This window comes from Halichoeres trimaculatus, unplaced genomic scaffold, assembly GCF_033239565.1.
Source record: "Halichoeres trimaculatus isolate MK-OKI-2021-1 unplaced genomic scaffold, fHalTri1.1 fHalTri1_scaffold_19, whole genome shotgun sequence".
NCBI lineage: Eukaryota > Metazoa > Chordata > Actinopteri > Labriformes > Labridae > Halichoeres > Halichoeres trimaculatus.
Window position 1 is genome coordinate 23,851,932 of NW_027437197.1, and position 20,374 is coordinate 23,872,305.

Sequence of the window (20,374 nt, forward strand, 5' to 3'; positions counted from 1 at the left end):
TTTAACAAAGAAAGTCAAATTTGTAAAAAATGAAGTGTATTTTTGAAAAATATGGTCCAAGGACACAAATGTGTACATAGTCAAAGACTACCCCCAAAACACAGCTACGAAAAATGCAGCCACATCTGACAGCACCTCCTGTCAAAATGTACTGGACTTTCACTGCTTAAAAACCTTACTCTACTGAAAATAAGCAGCCAATAAAATCACAGAGACAATAAGGACCAATAACTAGAAAGTCAACACAAACAGTACGTGGAAAATGTAAACAAGTCTAACTGAAGAGCATTTCACTTGCAAATTCTGACCATGAAGCAAGTCAGATGTACCAGACTATTGAAGTGATGTCTGCTTGACACTGGTGACACATTTTCAAAGATATGGCATGCCATGAACTTTTTGTGTTCATATGATAGAGCACAGAAGGTTTGCCTATCCTTGTTTCTCCTTAGGTTGGACAACAACAAAAAAAGTGAGTCATTTTGGTAACCGTCAGCTTTAAATAATGAAGTTCCCTCAGAGACTCGTAGGCTTCTTATGTGCACTCTTTTCTTTTTCTCAGTACTGGTGAAGTCATTCCTGGAAGAGACAATCACAAGGAAACGGGTACCGGTACCTTTGGTTGTGAGCTCTTCAGTAACTAAATGGCAAGAGGAAGTGGTTTCTACAGCTTTGTGTTTGAGAGGTGAGCACCGACTCTTCTAAGTCTGCACCACAAACTTCACCTGAAGTCATGTTACATTAAAATGATATTCAGTAAATAAAAATAAAGAAAGAAAGAAAGAAAAAAGATGTGCCCAGTTTTAACTTGGTTTATTTTAATAGAAGATAAATAAACCTAAAATAATAAAGATCTATGTTAAGAAAATATAGTTGTAGGATGAGACAGTCTGAGGCAGATGAGGTGTTTGCAGGCTTTCAGCTGTTGTAATAAAGACCTGTTGAATTTGCTCAGTGAAGTGCGGGCTGTACCATCTTGTCAGCTCTGATAAATGAGGATTGGTGATGGCGGTGACGGGAGGCAAAGTCAGCGTTTTCCTCCGTCAGCTGCTTGGTTTTTAGGCCAAACCCCGACAGAGAGGGTGTGACCACCATCTCCTCCTGGAGGAGTCCTTTAGTCCTGGAAGATGAGTTCAGGAATTACTACACATAAACTCTAGATACAGAAATACTTTTGAGGTTTTAGTTTCATGGAGAACAAAAAATAGCACAGTACCTGCAAATGCTTTTTAGTGTTGATTTAAGCCATGTGAAGAAGCTGAATCGGGCTGCGATTCCTGCAAATGATCAAAATAATCAACTGTTGCATCAACAGATTTGCTGAATGTCACAGCTAGTCTCCATCTGACTTCATTTACAACCGGGAAAAGCACAAAAATGTCTTCGACCACCTGTGGCACAAGTGTTTAACACTTTCTGGCCTCATGCTCACAAATGTTTTGAGTCAGACAGCTAAGGCATGCAGCAATGAGGTAAGCAAAACACAGCAGCTGCCAGCCTGGAATTCAAAATGACCACAAGTGAAACTCCCAGCAGTGTGCATTACACAGTCCCAGAATGGCTTAACGCAGGGTGACCACATCGACGCACATGAATGCAGACTGAGAGGGCTTTTGTTGCACACAATAGGAAAATCACAATCATTTCAAAAGATTACAAATACATCCTGGTTAGATCAAACATCTAAGGTTTTTTTTTAAAAAGAAAAGATCTGTCCTGATGAGGCAGAGAGAGAGTGTTATCTGTTCACTGCCTGAAATTCCTCACAGTCCAGAGATGTGTTGTTGTAGATATGTGAAAGTGTGACCCATATCTGATGAAAGTCATACAGGGTATTGTCTGACCACAGCTTTGTAAAGACTCTACCTGTGACATTTTGGAATTACAGCGCAAGTAATTCAGATTTTCTTCTGAATGCCACACACAGAACAATCCTGATCTAGGGTGAGTATTGGCAAGAACCTCAGGATACAATACCCATCACAATATTTGCTCAGGATACGATAATATCACAATACATCACAATATTGTGACTGCATATTGCGATGTTCTACCCAGTTAACTGATTTAAAACAACTTTCCTATTTTTTTGTGTTTGAAATAAAGAAAGTCAGATGCAGTGTTTCATACATACACTTAATCTAACACATAAAGTGTGCCAAGTTTTACACTTAAACTACTGACATAAAAGTAATGTTGTGAAGAAATTACTGCTTAAAAGACATGGTCTGTTGGTGAAACTCGTAAATCTCACTTGGTGTAACCAGTGTTACTCATAAAAACATCTAATATTGCACAAAACATGACTATGATTATTAATTTATCAGTCTACTACGCTGTAAAAGTTGAACTTCAAATGATTTTAAACTTGCAGACCCAAGAACAGAGAAAAAACATTGATGTTTACAGCATCAAAACCCCATCATCACGTTTAGGAATAAAATATTTTGAATATACTTTGAGATTACATTCATCATATAGTTTATGGGTAACATACAGCAGAGTAGCTCTTTGGTGCCATCTACTGCAGTGGAGGTGTGGAAGACGACTTGTACTTTCAACTCCACTAAAATATGAATTTTTATTTTAACAAAAATATTGATATTAAGAGCTGAAATATCAATATTTTTTTCACAACACTACTGATTTCAATCCAGAATTTTGAAATACCTATACCAGGGATGAGAACTGAACTTTAAAATGTAGCGACTGAATTCTGTCTGTAGTAGTGAGTACTGATTCATGTAAAATCAAATGGTACCATGTTTTGGCACCTTAACGCATCCTTGTGACAGTGAGGGAGTGAAAGAATAGGCAATTTCCTATGCTGGACATGAACACAGTATTGCAAGTTTATGCAATGAGAAATAAATATGTTAAACTGAAACACTATGAGATTAAACAAATTTTTATTTCCATATAAACACACACAAAAGTACCAAAAATTGATACTATTTAGTACTATTTAGTACCGTTTAGTATTGATACTGGTTGCCAGCCCTTACGAAAGAAAAATATATTGCAGCACATTGAAAATATCATGTCATATATTAGGTAATATATTTCCATATATGAGATTTAGTATTTATATTTTCCAATATATTGCAATATATGGAAAGCGGCAATCATTTGTATATTTTGCAATATACTGCAATATATTTCATGAATATATAATATATTGTATATGTGCCCTCAATATATTATTCCATGTTTATCATAATATATCAATAATATATTACAATACATTTCAAAAATATATTGGTACATATATTTTTCTTTCGTAAGGGACGTACCAGGCATTGGTACCATATTGTTTCAAATATGAAAGGTACCCATCCCAAATCTGTCCACAGTGTTTTCTATGACAGAAATTCTGTTCTGTATTTGTCCTAATTAGGGCTGCACGATTATCGCAATCGCAATCGCAATCGCAATCGCAATCGCAATCGCAATCGCAATCGCAGCACATGCAATTATGTAATCGCAAAAGAGGATATCGCAATCGCAATGTCAGCACATGCAATTCAGATTTTTCTCCATGATAACCAAGCAAGTCTGTAGACTCATCATGACACAACTTTTTTATTAAATTGCAAGCGCCATCGCATTATTTTCCACCTAATCGCAAATCGCACCTTTTCCCCAAATCGTGCAGCACTAGTCCTAATACAAATAAAAATAATCTCAGTTTTAGTTCAAGATGTGATTCAGGTTCATCTCATCTCTTGGTTCTTGAGGTTTCGCTCAGTGGTTGGTGCTAAGCCCAGTGCTGAAAAGCTTCATATTCATAAAGCAAGTGCTTAGGTGAAATCAAATTTTTCATGCTGATTTCTATTTGTATTTTAATAATGATAGCCTACAGCTCGAAACATGAAAAACCTATCAAGTGGGTGTTTTATTTTGAGTGGTAGTAAACCAAGCTATTAATACTTTGCACCTTTGAAAACAAGCATCACCAGTCTCTACAAGGAGGGTCAGCTGTGGGGTCATTATTGAAAAGGCTGACTGTTCGCAGACTGATGTATCAAGAGATATAAATAGGAAGTTGACTGGCAGAGGAGGGAAAGGTGTACAGCAACAGAGATGACAACTTTAAGAGGATTGTCAAAAAACACTGATAAAGAACTTGGGAGAGTGGACTGAGGCTGATCTCATCAGGTCTGGTTTAAGAAAGGGGCTTCAACCAACACATTCCTATTATAAAGCCACTCCTGAACCAGAGACGACATCAGAGGCATCTAATCTGGGCAAAGGAGAAATTTGACTGGACTTGCTCAGCAGTCTTCCTCTCAGATGAACGCCAATTTTGCATTTCTGAAGTTTCTGCAAAATGAAATGCAGTCTGTGATGGTTTGGAGGAGCCATGTCATTTGCTAATTTTGGTCCCTTGTGTTTTGTCAAGCCGTCTACAAGGAGACATTAGAGCAGAGCATGCTTTGGTATGCTAACATGCTGCACTTGGCCCCTGCCCACAGTACCAACGTCACTACCACTTGGTTTGCTGATCAGGACACTGCTGTGCTTGACTGGCTGGCCTACTCACCTCACCAGAGCCTATTCAGAATCTAATATCCCCATATTTGTCAAAAGGAATGTGAGAAACAGCTTAAAGGGAACATACAGTTCATCCTTAATGGACAATACCATTCAGTCAAGTTGTGTCTCTAAATGGAAGTCACCTGTAGGTAGTCCAGGATTTGTTTTCCCGATATAGAGGTAGAGAAGCAAGGCGATGACTATGTTTGCTAAGGCGTAGACCCACTGAATAACAAACATGATCAATATGGAGGTTAATGCCTGAAAGGAAAGAAATAAAACATTTGGATCAGTCATCAAACCCTGATAAAAAGAAGGCAATAGAAACATTAGAGATAATATAAAGTATGAAATATTCACCCACCCCTAAAAGAGCGACCCAGTGGTTGCAGAAATTTGCATAAACTGAATCCTGCATTGATTTAATTTCAACATACTGGTGCTCTCTTTTTCCATCTGCACCTAATAAAAAAGTCATGATGGTTAAAAAAAGAAGCAGCTAACCTCAATGAAATTTCATTCAGCTGGACTGAAAAGTTGGAAATGATCACCTGCATTGTGAATGTGAGAGTGAGTGGAGATATCCTGCTCCACATCGTGTGTTTTTGAATGAAGTTCAGATCCTTGTTCAGTCTTCACGTCTCCATTCGCCACCTCAGCTTCCTCTTGTGCAGAGGCTGGACGCGTCTCTTCGTTTTCATCTGAGAACATGTTGCTGTTGACGTCAAAGCCGAAGCTGTCCAACAGCTTCTGCTTGGTTGTTACATAAGCCTTTCTCCCCTTGTCTGCACTGTTTCGCTTTTCCTTAGAGAGGCTCCTCCTAGCTCCAGCTTCAGCGTTTGACAGGGGGGGAAATATCTGGTCCATGTCTTTGGTGAACTCTAGCAGGGTTCCTTTGCCCTGCATGTTCCCACCTCCACTTCCATAGTCAGGAACAGTGTTTGCATTCAGGGAGTTTGCGCTCTGCCTGGTGGACCTGGAGGGGCGTCTGTGTTTAGACAGAAGAGAGTCTCTCTGGTCTTTGGTCTGCAGCTGGAAGGTCATGGCAACACTGAAGTAAGAGTAGTCGATGAAGCTGTAGGTGAGCATGAAGTTGATGCTTACGATGGGCGCCAGTACGTTGACGCGGCCGATGAAGATGAAGGCCATGGTCAGCAGGCTGGTTAGACAGATAGCTGCGACTGGAGTCTTGTTTGGGCCTCTCTGTGAAATCACAGGTCATATTAGGTCATGACAGGCATATATCTAATGGCCCATTTCTCCTCCTTTTACATACAAAAATGTGTCTGTCCTAATCAAACAATGTTACAGCAGCCCAGAGTTAAAAGTTTATGACAACAACAAAATCAAAAGCAAACATGGTGACTGTGGAGGAGGTATTGCTGATGTACCTCTTGAATAAAAAACAAAAAGGAGGCATTATAGACTGTATAAGTAGTGGACGCAGTCTCCCCAACGTCACTCATCTGTTTTTGAAGCAGATCAGCTATAGCCGTCATATTGGAAGTGGCAGGGACTTTGAGTACAGCTATAGGGGCACATGTCAGTCGTGTTAGCTGAGCTGTACCTCTGATTGGATGAGCTTGTGATCTTACAGTGATCTCTGAGTTTAAAAAAATTACCCCCCCCCGTTTTTTGAACCAGGCTGTAAATATTACAGGTGTCCCAGTCCGATATTGATATAGAATATCTGTCCGATATCAGCAAAAAAACAAGTATCGGTATGGTATCGGAATGCATCTAAAATCTCCAATATAAGCACTGCGATATAAGCAGTTTCTGTTACCCATTGGTTAATAATAAATAGGTCAATTTTGCCTCATACCTACTGTTGCTGTCTACTGTTCTTTGTTTGAATAATATTACTTAATCAAGCCTTTTCTAACATGACAAACTACAAAATAAGTAATAAAAGTATGCATGTTTAATGCTGATATCGTATCGGTTTAATATTAGTATCAGCCAGTACTCAATGCTGCAGTATCGGTTTAGTATCGGAAGTGAAGATGTAATATCGGGACATCCCTAGTAACTAGGTTAACATTTTTCAGTGAAAATGGCTTTTTTTGGCTTGGTGTGTATGTGACTTCTGGTACTTACAGAGCCAGCCTCAAGTGGACACTTGAGAAACAGCATATTGTAGCACTTCAGCATTGTCTCCTATTCCTACACTAGAGGTTGCAGAGTTAAATACATCGCGGAAGTTCCGCAACGGTTATTTCTTCTTCATGTCTCACTAAAGCTATGTATCGGGTAGTCACAACAACACTGCCCCCATGGTTCTGGTCGTACTGCTCTGTTTAGCCCGTATCCGTAGCTTTATGAAAATGTACAGAAATACAGACGAAATGAACCCAGAGCATGAACAGAAAGCTTTGTCCATATCAGGACCTGTATGTAATGCTGAGTATAAATGGGTCTTAATGAAGGGGTGTCCAAATGACCCATGGCTAAGTCCCGCCCTTAAACGTGATGAGCCAATCACAGTGTGTATAGCCAATCTCTTACACTTGGACATTCTCTGGACGTCCATCGAAATGCATTGCAGAAAGTCAGTTTCATTCTCTTTTATTAGGTTTTCTGAGATTCTGAGTTTAAAAATTGTCAAATCACATCTCAACAAAGAGAGGTGTCTTCTTTGGATTGAGTTGTGCAATAGACCACAACATCAATTCAACATGAACAAAATGAAGAAGGATGTCTCCCTCTGTTCTAAGGTAAGCTGACATCATATTAAAGGCAGCAGTTTGTGACTTTGCTGTAAAGAAATATAAAGTTATCTTACGCTTTGGGATTTTCTCTAACTTTAGCTAAATTTCGCCTAACATTAGCTCCTAACCAGGGTTGCATGAAGTGGGGTGCTGAGGGTGCTGCAGCATCCCCTGGAGATGGAGGAGGGGAAAAACTATATTTAGATTTCTTTTTTACCGCTTTTTTTTCACACACACATATTAAAACAAACAATAATGTATTCAACTTTGAGGAATAAATATATGTTGAAAAATAGTGTTTGTTCTTTGAGTCACCTTGCAACTGGGTTGCGTCACATCTGGTTTACAACGTATGTTGATTTACAGGTACGAGAGGCAGAGGAGAGCGAGAGCGACACGGGGTTTTGATCTTGATCGTTTTGTATTGTTGAAGTGTCATTGAGGCGTGTGTGAGTGGTGTTTCCTAGACACTGATAGAATGCACTCTTTGTCTCTCTGACCCTCTCTCCTTTCATGAACGTCACGTTGTGTCTTGTTGGGTTGTGCCTTTGTGTCAGCCTGGACGGTGGTGCAATAATATTTTCTTTAATTGGTTTGAAATAAACCCTGATTTGTTGCCACACAACGTCTGGTTATTCAGCTGATTGCAGACTCAATAAGAACCCGTAGAAAACCGAAAAAAAAAAAAGAAAAAAAAGACCCAATTTTTCGCGTGCACACGCGTTAGTATCCCCTAGTATAGCCCCCCTTGGTATAAATGACTTCTCGCGTCACTGCTCGTAGCTTTGTTCATCTGGAGTTCATTGGCCTGTTTGTTCCAGGTTTTGTGCAGATGAAACACTGTGGATTTTTTCCTGATGAATAGGGGGCAATACTTTAGCTCAATCTGATGGTCTAAAATCATTAAATATAAATGAAAAACCATGTGTAACAAGATGTGTAACTCTCCCAACAACAGCCTTTTCCTCAGAATGGATCCACTACTTTAACACAGGCTTCATTAACCAGCTTGCTCTCACTTCCTAGGTCCCATCACACAGTTTAAGGAGCGCTGATGTGTGCCTGGCAGGCCTCCAGAGCGCTCAGCGGAGCTGCACCCTGCCTGTCGCCCTTCCTGCGTTTGTTCTGAAGCTTTGATTTGGGCCAAGATGTCTAGGGCCTCATTCCAGCCCGCTGAGAGAGGTCAGACGCTGCTGCCATCCAGGGTAGTCTGAGGAAAAGTGGGGCGGGCCAGGGTCAGGACGGCAGCGTGTGAGCATGAGGGTGTACGTGCGAGTGGAGGAGCGGTGGGGAGAAGTCGTTACGCTGTGAGGCAGTTAATCCACTCACTTCTATGGAGTGGAAGCTGAACTCTATTGTTAAGAGGGCCTGTCACTGTTTCCTGTCAAGCTCACTGTATGCGTACTCCAGGAATGCAGAGAGGGGATTAATGCAGATTGATAGAAGGTATAAGTACAAGTTTGTCTAACAGGTGAGTTGGGAAAGTACAGGAGCAGTTAGATATTTGTCATCAACGTGAATCCAATAAAATAGAGTTTACCTGAGTTTGTTTACTTTGATATTTACTTTACTCCAAATGGGCAGCTGCAAGTCTAATGTCGCTGTTTTAAAAGACAGCAGACATCAGTTAGGGTTATGGAGACTCCAACTGATTTTCTTTACGTCTCTGCCTTTAAGCCTCTGTCCATCAATCCCTTCGCCATTCATTTACCCACCCCTTGTCCAAGAAAGGCCAGAGCAGGGATGACCCTCTCCTGGGCGATGCACTGGAGGATCCTGGGTGCTCCATACAGGCCGCCCATGCAGGAAGCCAGGGAGGAGATGTAGAGGCCCAGCAGAAAGAGGAAACCCACCAAGGAGACCTGGAGGAAGAAGGAAAACAAACAGTGGGTGGAAGGGGATGGGGTGGGGTGGCGAGCTCACAACAGCTACACCCAGTTCAGTTCCGCTGCAGCCAGCCCTTTGTGAAAACAATGAGAACAAACCACTGATGAAGGAGTCGAGGATTTAAAGAGGAGTCTTTGATGAGAAGCCTTAAAGCTAATGATATAAAAGGAGGAGGAGCATGAGGAGTTTGTATTAATAGCAAATACAGTTTGCACAATTTTTAATGGGCTATGTGTGACCAACACACTTCATCATGCAATCAATTAACCTTTTTATAACTTAACAAAAAGCTTTTCATAGTTTTTATGTTATTAAATTTGAGTAAGAATCTGATTCAAGCTGATTCAATGGTCTATGTGGCCAAATGTCAAACATTAAACAGATCAGTATGGAAAGTGAGGAGAGCGTAGGAGAATAGAATGAAGGAATAGAATAAAACTTTATTGTGTCCTTTGCAAAATTCAGTGCTCAGTGCTGACATCATACTGCCTACATAAAGAGTAATAAATAACAATGCACAATGTCCATATTGCAGAAACACGCTGGCTCAAAATGACAACAACAAAAAAGGAAGAAAGAAAAAAATTACACACACCAGGATACTCAGGAATTTAAATAAAATATATCAAAGAGGAATAAAATGGCAGCAGTCACACACGAGTCCAGATCGCAGCAGGGCAGTGTCACCAGAAATGCTACTTCTTAGCCTTCCCCTTGTATTATCTGTATAAAGCTTGAGCATCCTCATAAGATCATAAATATCTGCCAATGATTAGAAGCTAATGGTAAAACACTGAAATTATTCACAAAATTGAACGCCAGAAAATTGTCAATAAATTATTAGGGAAAATTAAAATGATAAACTTCTTTTAATCTGTTACTAACTGTAAACAGGCCTTAATTATGACACTGTAATTAAACACATTCTAAATTATTTGTACATTTACATTTTCTGTCAAGTGCACAATTAAAACCAAGGTATATTTAGTGACATCTCACTAAACTTCACTCAGACTGTGCACAGGCCACATGTTTGAAGCTAAAGGTCTGTACGTTCTGTAGAAACTTAAGAACTGTGATAGCTGATGTGTTCAGGTGAATGGATAAATCATGATGTCAAAATATGTTTCACGTACATCAAGAGATAAAAAACACACACATTAGAGGACACAAGACTAGATAAAAGTTATGATTCGGTGCAGACAATTGACAAAATGGTGCATAAAAAGTTCAGAATGCAGGATGAGTAATGGTTAGGGCAAAAATGCTGTTTTCTGGCCAAAATAGTCTTAAATACAGATCCTGATCTTGCCATAAAATATCCTGAGACATTTTCTCTATATCACCCCCCACTGGAGAACATTTTCCTTGAGAAAAATCATAGTTTGCTAATGTTAACACAGCACAAACATAACAGAAAACTGATGACTTATGATTTGCCGGTACTAAGTGACAATTAAGGGACAGGTAAGTTTTACTTCATAAGTCTGTAATAAGTATATCTGACGATAGTGACTGATATTAGAAACAGAAAGCAAACTCAGCATCTATATGTTATATGTTTGGTAAGAGCTGCTGGCCCTTGGTAATTTTTTACAAAATCAATCATGAACTTTGAAAAAAGGTTGGACATCCCTGCCTCAGGCATTAAAGAGGACATATCATGCTTGTTCCTCCTTTTCACTATGCCAGACTAAGATGCCTGTAAAGCATTTCTGCCCTCAGTACAAGTCATTTAGTTCCTTCATTGCCGGTTTTTGCAGCATGGCAGTATTTCCAAAATCGCCATACTGGATGGGGCGGACCGAGCGAGTTTGCTGCTTGCCAAAACTTCACTGTAAGGCATTGATAGCACTAATAAAATGGCAGAGTGTAGGATACGTCCTTTTGTATTGGACCCCGAGTCAGACCCGGACGGTTCTGCAGCTCAGGAGGAAGAAAATCCACCTGGACACCGATCATCTCAGGACGCTTCAGTGTGGTGAGTCAAACCGGTACTGTAACATGTATAGTTTATACGTGGAAATATAGGCAGACTTCACCAATAATATTTCTATTTCTATAACAGGGCTCCATCCTGCTCCTTCACTTTTCTCTGTCTGTTTTATCCATCATGCTGAAAGTGTAGTCTAAAGATCGCCTCTACTGTCAGTTCCTCACTATGTTATTACCGCAGCATTATTGTGGTCCAGGTTCACAGTGCATGTCAGAACAAGCATGCAAATATCACAGTCTCACAAGTATTACGATGTCTGCTAAAACTACAGTGTTTTAACTGCTAATTCACCATGTAAAGCCGAGCTGCTCAGCAGAGCAGAGTCCCTGCATCCAGCACTCAGTCAAGTCAGCCAGCGCTAGTAGGGAGCTTTATTTATACTCGGCTCTTGGTGGGTGTATCCCTTGGTGGCGGTTGTGTGACTAACTGACATCACAGAGGAGGAGCTGCTTTATCAGATTACTGCAATAAAAAGAAAGGATCCTCGTGTCGTCATGACGGTCGAAATCTCACGGCCAAATGTCAATGACCTATTTTCAGAGGCATCATATCTCATTCTAGGATATCAGAAAAAATACAATATCTCATTTTTTGAAAATTCAGGGGGTGAAAGGTCTTGTTTTCAAATTTATTATTTTATATGTAAGTATTAAATCAGGGATCAGCATGATATGTCCCCTTTAGGCTTTAAAATGGATGTATTGTGAAAATAATTCTGTAAAACCTTCTTTGTAATATAATTTTCAAAACACTTATTGAAAAATGATAAAAGTCTAAGTGGTTTTACAACCTTGGACATGGTTGGGCCCTGTCTGAGGCTCTAAAAGCAGACTGTCATTATTTCCATGTGAGTGAAAAATAGAAACAGTTCCAAGGACCAGGGACAGACCTACAGCCAGAACCTGAACTACCCACACCACAGCAACAAAGTGAACCTTCATGGGTAAACCCCCTCTCCTCAGCTTCTTTGGGCTCCTTTGTCTAACCGGGTAAGACAGAAACAGAAAGTGAAGTTTACCTTTTCTGCTATCAAGAAGTCATAACGCAGAGCTTCTCTGGTGCAGATGGCCCCGAGGAGGAAGACAAAGACCAGATACAGGAACCACCTGAGGGTCAGCAAGAGTACACCAAGAACAATCATTAACTGCAGCTTTGGCACTATTAATAGAAGAATATTGTCATAACAGCTCCAGGAGTGAGTGTCAGGCTGTCAGGCTGAGAGTGTGGGAGTGTTTTTCTTTGCGTAGCGAAGGTGGAAAAAGATGCCCTTTGAAGGGAGACCTGTTCTGATCTGAGCTGCACCACAAAGCCACACCAAACTATCAGGAGAGTCCCTGAAGTGGTGATTCATAGCTCTGCAGAGAGTTCAAGGTGGTTGATCAGAATACTTGTAGCTTGATATTTGTCAAAGCTGGATTTTTTCAATCCAGAATTATGTAAGAGAAGTGTCCAACAATGCCCATTCTTCATGTCTGTCAGACGCTCATTCAGACACAAAAAAAGAAAAGAAAATGAAGGTCAGTACATGTTTGCACTGGAGTCTGTTTTGTGCATTTGTATGTGTGTGTTTGTGTGTGTGCGTTTGAGTGTGTGTGTGTGTTAGGGTGTTTTCATACGAGGTGAAGACAGCTGCTAGTGTTCCCACGGGGATGTTGTGTTCAGGCCTCTGAAGGTCTGGGCTCATGTTGAAGCCTGCCATAACCCCTATGCACACACACACACACACACACACACACACACACACACACACACACACACACACACACACACACACACACACACACACACACACACACACACACACACACACATATACACACACAGAAACACACACATGCAAACCGACAATCAAAACAGATACAGACCACTAAAATGTACACAACAAACCTCCAGGAACAAAAAGTGGGTTTGACTGTTTGGATACCATACTTCCAGATCACACTGAGCATGTGCATGTTGAAAGAGCTGCAGGTGAGATCAAAGAGAGATGCTGGGTGCTAACCTCACCTGTAGCAGCGGGAAAGAAGACTCCAAAGACGGTGAAGAAGTTTTCTCCTGGGCTGTAGTCTGGCATTGTGTTACTGCTGAGCAGGCCGGACGAATAACCGATGAAGCCATGTTCTGAGGAAGAGGACAAAACCAAAGAGGGGTCATTTTGGACCTGATGCCAGGATAACCGGTATGTTTCTGGAGAGTTCTGTCATGGAGTCTGATCTAATTGAGGATTGATAATATGATACATTTGGTAAAAAGAAAAAACTCACACTTCAAAAAATGCAACCTAAGGGAGTGTATAACGATTATTTTAGTCAAAAATAGGGATTTTTGACAACACATTTTTTTCAGACTGATACCAGCATATGAGTACTCCCTCTTGAGTACTCAGCAATACCAAGCCATTAGTTCTTTTGACACATAGAATTTCAATTTACACAAAGACAGGTCATTTTGAACATGGACAGCACCGTCACTCTGCCATTAAAGGACAAGTTTGGCTTATACAGCTTTTACACATTGTTTATAGAATGAAATAGAACAAAATATTCACCCAGAAGGCTTTCCTGATCCAAGCAGTGCTTCGGGAGATATTTAGATCCAAAATCGTGCAGTGGACGTCCGTATAATGGGATCCATCGGGGCATAGACAGCGCCGCTCCTAAAACTGCATTAATCTTCCAAAAACTCGTGTTTTTCACCAATATTCCATCATGGTCTGCTCCGGGTTAGTCCTCTGCTGCAGTCTGTGTCACTCCAGACAGCACTGTGTGGCTGTACTTACATTTTGACTTTGTTTACATTTGCCCCTCCGCACATGCGCTGTACTCTCTGGAGAGCTGACTACACTTCCTCCTTTCTTTGAGGGGCAAACGTCTTCGACAGTTCAGAGGTCATTAAAGCCACACAGCGCTGTCTGGAGTGACACAGACTGCAGCAGAGGACTAACCCGGAGCAGACCATGATGGAATATGGGTGAAAAACACGAGTTTTTGGACGATTAATGCAGTTTTAGGAGCGGCGCTGTCTATGCCCCGATGGATCCCATTATACGGACGTCCGCTGCACGATTTTGGATCTAAATATTTCCCGAAGCACTGCTTGGATCAGGAAAGCCTTCTGGGTGAGTATTTTGTTCTACTCCATTCTAAAAACAATGTAAAAGCTGTACAAACTGAACTTATCCTTTAAGTCTGAAATAAAACACAAATAACCATCTGAGATTACGATTTGTTTTTGATAAATAAAAAAAAAGCAAAATAAAACTTATAATTGTCAGAGTTTAGTAACTTTTTAAAATAAACTGAATTACAAAAAGAAACAGTTCAACTCTTAAATCGCTCTGGTTCATTCATATTAGCTGTGTCCCAATTCAGGGGCTGCAGCCTACGAAGGCTGAATTTGAAGACCCTTTACGTCACAGCGGTGCGTCAAAGGCTGTCACATTTCAAAGGCTCCTCCAAACCCGCCAACGAATCCGGCCTCCTTTTCGGGTGCCACGAAGGATGGATTCAGGAAATCCTTCGTAGCCACACGTATCCCAAGATCCATTGCGCATGAACGCTGAAGATGATGGACATGGCCAAACTCCAGAGGGAGTCCTGTTTGATCCAGATATGAAGGATTTCTGGCAACAACTATGTGATTGTGTTTCTAAAACATCAAAGAATATTTTGTTTCACTGTGTAACAATGTATTGTTTGGGCTCTTTTCAATTAATACACTGAGGAAAAACAGTTCTTTATAAATCTTCTCATTATTATAAAAAATGTGTTAAATGTAAATCCTCTGAGGAAAAAAACTTACTTGGTGTTTATTTATTTTTTACAGGGAATTCAAAAAAGACATTAAATCATTTCAGCAGCTTGTATTTTATACTTTTTTTTAATCTATCCCCCCAGCACTTGTTCAGATGTTGAAAATGTATGTTGTTGCCTTACTCTCATGTAAATGGTGTTTCTTAACTTTATCGATTAAGAAAATAATAATAATAATAATAATAATAATAATAATAATAATAATAATAATAATAATAATAATAATAAAAATTATAATAATAATTTTTATTATAATTATAATAATTATAATAATCATGCAAAGTAAAAAAAAAAAAAAAAGTAAAAATCATCCTGTTCGAAATGTGAGATTTTGGTTTACATGTGTTTGAAAGTAATGTAAGCCCGACAGGTGAGAGCAGCGCTGTGTGATGTCAGGGGTGACAAACAGGAAATGTTTTGTAGACCAGACCATCTTAATTCAATCTGCAGTCTACGCAGGCTACGAAGGCTGGGTCCTCATAAGGCTACAGCCCTTGAATTGAGACCCAGCCACAGTCTGAACAGGCCCTGAAACATGTCAGACCGCTGCAATGTAGCGTCAACTACTGGTGAGGAGGATTTACTCAAAATATGATTTTTTTGCCTTGAGTATTGGCAGCCCGCAGTAGTTACTGATACCTTGAAATGAGGCTGGTATCAGGTCGATACTAATACCCGGTATCAGTAGTGCCCCATCCCTGGTTAAAAAATGTCTGATTCAGGCCATGTTGACCTCACAAATCAAGAAAAATCACAGATATTAAAAGACTAAAAAGATTTCTGAATTGCTCATAAAGAATAGAGATATCTGTTTGGTTTCTCACACCAAGACATAAATCTTGTTTTCCAAAAGTTGATATGTAATTTTTTGTTTTCCCATAGCAAACTTTTATAAACAGTTCAGGTGTCATTTTTGTCTTTGAAAATGTCTTGAAATAAAAATTCATCTGGACCTTTCAGGATGATGAAGCTCAAATTGAGTCTTTTAAGACTATTTTTTCTTAAGAAATAAGTCAAACAGATTCTTTTTTTCTTTCTTTTCTCTTTCTTTTGCAGTGCAGATGCTATGCCTTGCTTTAGAGAATGGCATCTTTTCCTTTTAGTGAGAATGGACCTTTTTCTGAAAGGTCTTTAAATTCTTTTGTACTGATATCGCTATGGATAAAAACACATCTATTGAAAGTAATGCCTAAATGAGTGTATACAAACCTCTGGAGTTAGCCAGCAGGCTAGTTGCTCCATTGCTGCTTGCAGCCTCAGTGTGATTGAGCTTGAGTTTGTTTGGTGAGGTTTCAGATTCTTTCTCAAATGTTTGACCAATGAAAGCATCTTATCTGCACCAGCAGTTTTTTAAAGCTAGGTACCTAATTAGAGATGTCGAAACTTAACGCTGTTTACAGTTAAGATTTGACAAAACACAACATTATATCACTTTTCGTTAAGCGATGACACCGTATTGCTCATGGCCTAAAAAGTGTGATTTTTCCTCCAACTCAAACAAAAGATGCAGATTGCTTTGTACACTGTCAGCAATATAAAAACCAGAAGACCTCTGATAACGTCATCTACTATCTAAATAACTGACAGGAAAAATAGTCAGAGTCAGGACGGGTCGGTTCAGTCTGGGTCAGGCTGGAGAGAGTCCGTCCTGCATTGGCGGGTCCATTTAAACCACATGGTCTGGAGGACCCGCCCATGTTACAGCACCGGACATTTCCCCCTCGGTTATCTTGCGATGGGAAAGAATGTGTTCTTTCAGATTAATGACATGTTTATCCAAAAGGAAGTCACCACCCTTTTCAGAAGCTCAGCAGCTTCCAAGTTTAAAAGAAAGAGTGAGAGCGCGCAGGAGGGGGAGACAGAGAGTGAAGGGAAAAAAAGAGAAAGAATGCAGAGAACTTTCTTCTTTTGTTTTGAGTGAGAAGCCAAAACCATAAGGGCTGGATCTCTGCGTGCTTTAAATGCACATGATATTTCTATGGTATGAATTAGAAAGTCTTTTAAAACCAGAATCAAACTGAACCAGAAGCCTGAACTCTTGTCCACTGAGGGACCTGCTGCGACCGCCCTCTGTCCAAACAACTGGGCTCCAACAAAACCAGGGCAGTCAGTGTCCGTGTCTTCTCCCTGGGCTCCCCACCCATATTACACCATAACACTCCAACATCCACTCTCATGAGGACCAGTTCAGGGCGTTCACATGTTTGAAAAGAAAAACTGTTTCTATGAGCTCAAATTCAACATACGAAGAGTTTTTAAACAGAAGAACTGTGGAGTGAAACTGCAACAGATGTGTCTTTACAATTTAACTTTTTCACTGGTTTCATAGCCAGTGAAGTCTTCTCCAGCACACCCCAAAGATTCTCAATGGATTAAGGTCTGGACTCTGTGGTGGCCAATCTATGTGTGAAAATGATGTCTCATGACCCCTGAACCACTCATTCACAATCCTGGCATTATCATCTTGGAATATGGCCAATGTGCCATCAGGGAAGAAAAAGTCCATTGATGGAATAACCTGGTCATTCAGTATCTTCAGGTAGTCAGCTGACCTCATTCTTTGAGCACAGACTGTTGCTGAACCTAGACCTGACCAGCTGCAGCAAACCCCAGATCATAGCCCTGCCCCCAAAGGCTTGGACAGTAGGCACAAGGCATGATGGGTGATCACTTCATCTGCCTCTCTTCTTACCCTGATGGCCCATCACTCTGGAACAGGGTCAATCTGGACTCATCAGACCACATGACCTTCTTCCATTGCTCCACAGTCCAATCTTTATGCTCCCTGGCAAACTGAAGCCTTTTTTGTGGTTAGCCTCACTGATAGCTAATTGACAGCAGTCAGACTCTACCATCATCAATGCAAGATCTTGGTGAAAAATTAATGCAACACTGGATGGGAATAAATCTTGTGACACTGCAGGAGCTTATTGAAATAATACTATAGAGGATGCATGCTCTAATCAAAGTTAAAGGCTGTCCAACAAAATATTAGAGTGCGTGACCTTTTCTTTTAGTGGCAACTTTTTTTTTTTGCCAGGCTATGTATTTACTTGTGTTGCTTCATAAAAAAAGATAACTTAATAGTAAGCTGAAGCAAGCAACAAATTGGAAAAACATTTTTAACAACGTTGCATAAATGTTCAGGAACAGAGAAGATCAGTTTTAAGGACTCTGAAAGCAAAAAGTTATCCTATTATAGTGACTCAGACTTTAAGTTTTTTTTGTTTGTTTTTCTGTTTGTCTGTGTGTTTGATGTGCCAGAAATTTTCAATTTATTTCAGAAGATTAAAGTGATACTCCGGGATGGAACAAGTTGGGTCCTATCACAAGGTTTAGGGCAGAAATTCCCCCTACAGCAGTGTTTTTGTGCAGCAGAAGCCCAGGGCGCACGCACCAAAAACACCCCCTCCGTGCTCCTCTGCTGGTTTCCTCTGCACTCAGACGGGGCCATACTTTACTTGACCAAAAACACAAATAAACAGACTCCCACCGAAAAAATCTGATATGGGTCTGCATTCACGCTTTATTTAGAGAATTTTCAGCACGTTACTGTCACACAAAAACACCACTAAATAAGGCTCTAGTTTTCATTAAGTCCTCAAACGGCACTACCTCCGCTGCAGAGCCACAGGTGGCTACGAGGCGCTAGCTGCTTAGTGTATTAGTCCACGCACGCGGCGTGCCAGATATAAACAAACGCAGGTAGTCTGCCAGGACGAAGAGACACGATGAGAACAAGAGCCTTATTTAGCGGCGTTTTTGTGTGAAAGTAACGCTCTGAAAATTCTCTAAATAAAGTGTGAATGCAGACCAATATCAGATTTTTTCGGTGGGAGTCCGTTTATTTGTGTTTTTGGTAAAAATTGGCCCCATCTGAGTGCAGAGGAAACCGGCAGAGGAGCAGGGAGGGGGTGTTTGGTGCGAGGGCCCTGGGCTGTAGGGGTAATTTCTGCCCTAAACCTTGTGATAGGACCCAACTTGTTCCATCCCGAAGTATCACTTTAAGGCAGTGCTTCTCATTTATTTTCTGTTACGCCCCCCCCCTGGCAAGAAGAAAACAATTCGCGCCCCCACCCCACCACCCACTCTCCGCCACAACTATAAATAATAGCATTTGTCTATAAAATAGTTATAGGCACACCTCTGCATAACATCGTATCCTTGTTAACATAAAGAAAACGAAAAGAAAGAAATATAGTTCAGCTTAAAAGAATAACCTTATTAACATTGTTTATTAGTCTGTAAAAGAAAAGATTTTAAGTGCATCAATTTGCCCGAAATTCAAAAAATAATAATATCCTTGTATAAGCTGTAACATTTTTGACAGACTTATTGCACCATTTGCTGCTGAAAATAAAATTTAAAAAAATCAATAAATCTTAACAAATTCAAAAAATTAATTATTGTAGTACCGCGGAAAAAAAGCATGTTCCCTAGGGTCACACACGCCCCCCTCAGCATCACACCACGCCCCCCCCAGGGGGGCCCGCCCCACTATTTGAGAAGCACTGCTTTAAGGTGACATCAAGAAATAAATACCAAGAGAGAATGTGTAAATAAAAATGCTCCTAATTCCTAGGACAAAGATACGTACATTCACAAAAAATGTTGTTAATTAACAAGTTAAAGTTTGATATGCACTAGAAAAAATTTATAATTACAGGCTTTTATTTATCTACATAAACTGAAATAACAATGAAAGAAGAATCCAGCAGCTTGCACCAAACTGAAGAAGTTGATCATTTTGTGAATTTATACTCAACAGCTGGAGACAAACAGCTGCCACAGACCCCTGCACAGGCTGTTTATCTGCCTGTCAGAAACAACTGTTTCTTGAAAAGTCAGTTCACTATCCTGATGCTGATAACAATGTGATGCTAACGTGCTAAAAGATACAATTTCAGGTGTGTAAGCACAACTTCTTAAGAATAACTTCTTAAATTCTAAGGGCACTTCTGGGCTACTTTAGACTGAACAAACCAAACTTTGACCTCAGGATAGTTTTCTTCTTTGCCTCTTTTATCAAAAACCATCAGCGTTCCTGGATCAATGCTTGTCTCTTTCAGCACGGTAAAGTCTTCTGCTGCCTTGTGGATGCAGTATTAGTGTTCACAGAGAAGTCTTTTGGAAGCGATTTTGAGCCGGTGAGGTGATCACCAAAACAAAATTATGTCTATTTTTAATGTTGTGCCACCTAAGGGTCAGAAAAACCCAAGCATCCAGTACTGGTGAGATTTCTAATACCTTCTGTCTCTGAATCTCTGATTAACTCATAAACTGTCCATGATGAATACATCAATCCTTGACAAAACTTTGTAAGAAACACAGCTCTGAAACTGTTGAACTACTCCCTCAACCATTCTTTAAGAGGAATGTGAGTCTCTCTCCATCTCCAGTCCTCTGACTAACGTTTTGCAAACTGACCTATA

The 20,374-nt window shown here is 40.2% G+C and overlaps 1 protein-coding gene across 2 annotated transcripts in view; it reads right to left on the reverse strand.

Moving 5' to 3' along the window:
- Positions 1-800: 800 nt before the first annotated feature.
- Positions 801-20,374, reverse strand: part of slc12a8 (solute carrier family 12 member 8) — a 33,464-nt gene continuing 13,890 nt past the window's right edge. For both annotated transcript variants that reach the window (XM_074695077.1, XM_074695076.1), the window contains 9 exons: positions 13,138-13,251; positions 12,747-12,834; positions 12,149-12,236; positions 8,963-9,109; positions 5,088-5,739; positions 4,901-4,998; positions 4,680-4,797; positions 1,217-1,277; positions 801-1,120 (listed from right to left, as the gene is read on the reverse strand). In XM_074695077.1, the coding sequence (XP_074551178.1) occupies positions 952-1,120; positions 1,217-1,277; positions 4,680-4,797; positions 4,901-4,998; positions 5,088-5,739; positions 8,963-9,109; positions 12,149-12,236; positions 12,747-12,834; positions 13,138-13,251 (1,535 nt within the window). In that variant the 3' untranslated portion in view covers positions 801-951. The remainder of the gene's footprint in view (positions 1,121-1,216; positions 1,278-4,679; positions 4,798-4,900; positions 4,999-5,087; positions 5,740-8,962; positions 9,110-12,148; positions 12,237-12,746; positions 12,835-13,137; positions 13,252-20,374) is intronic.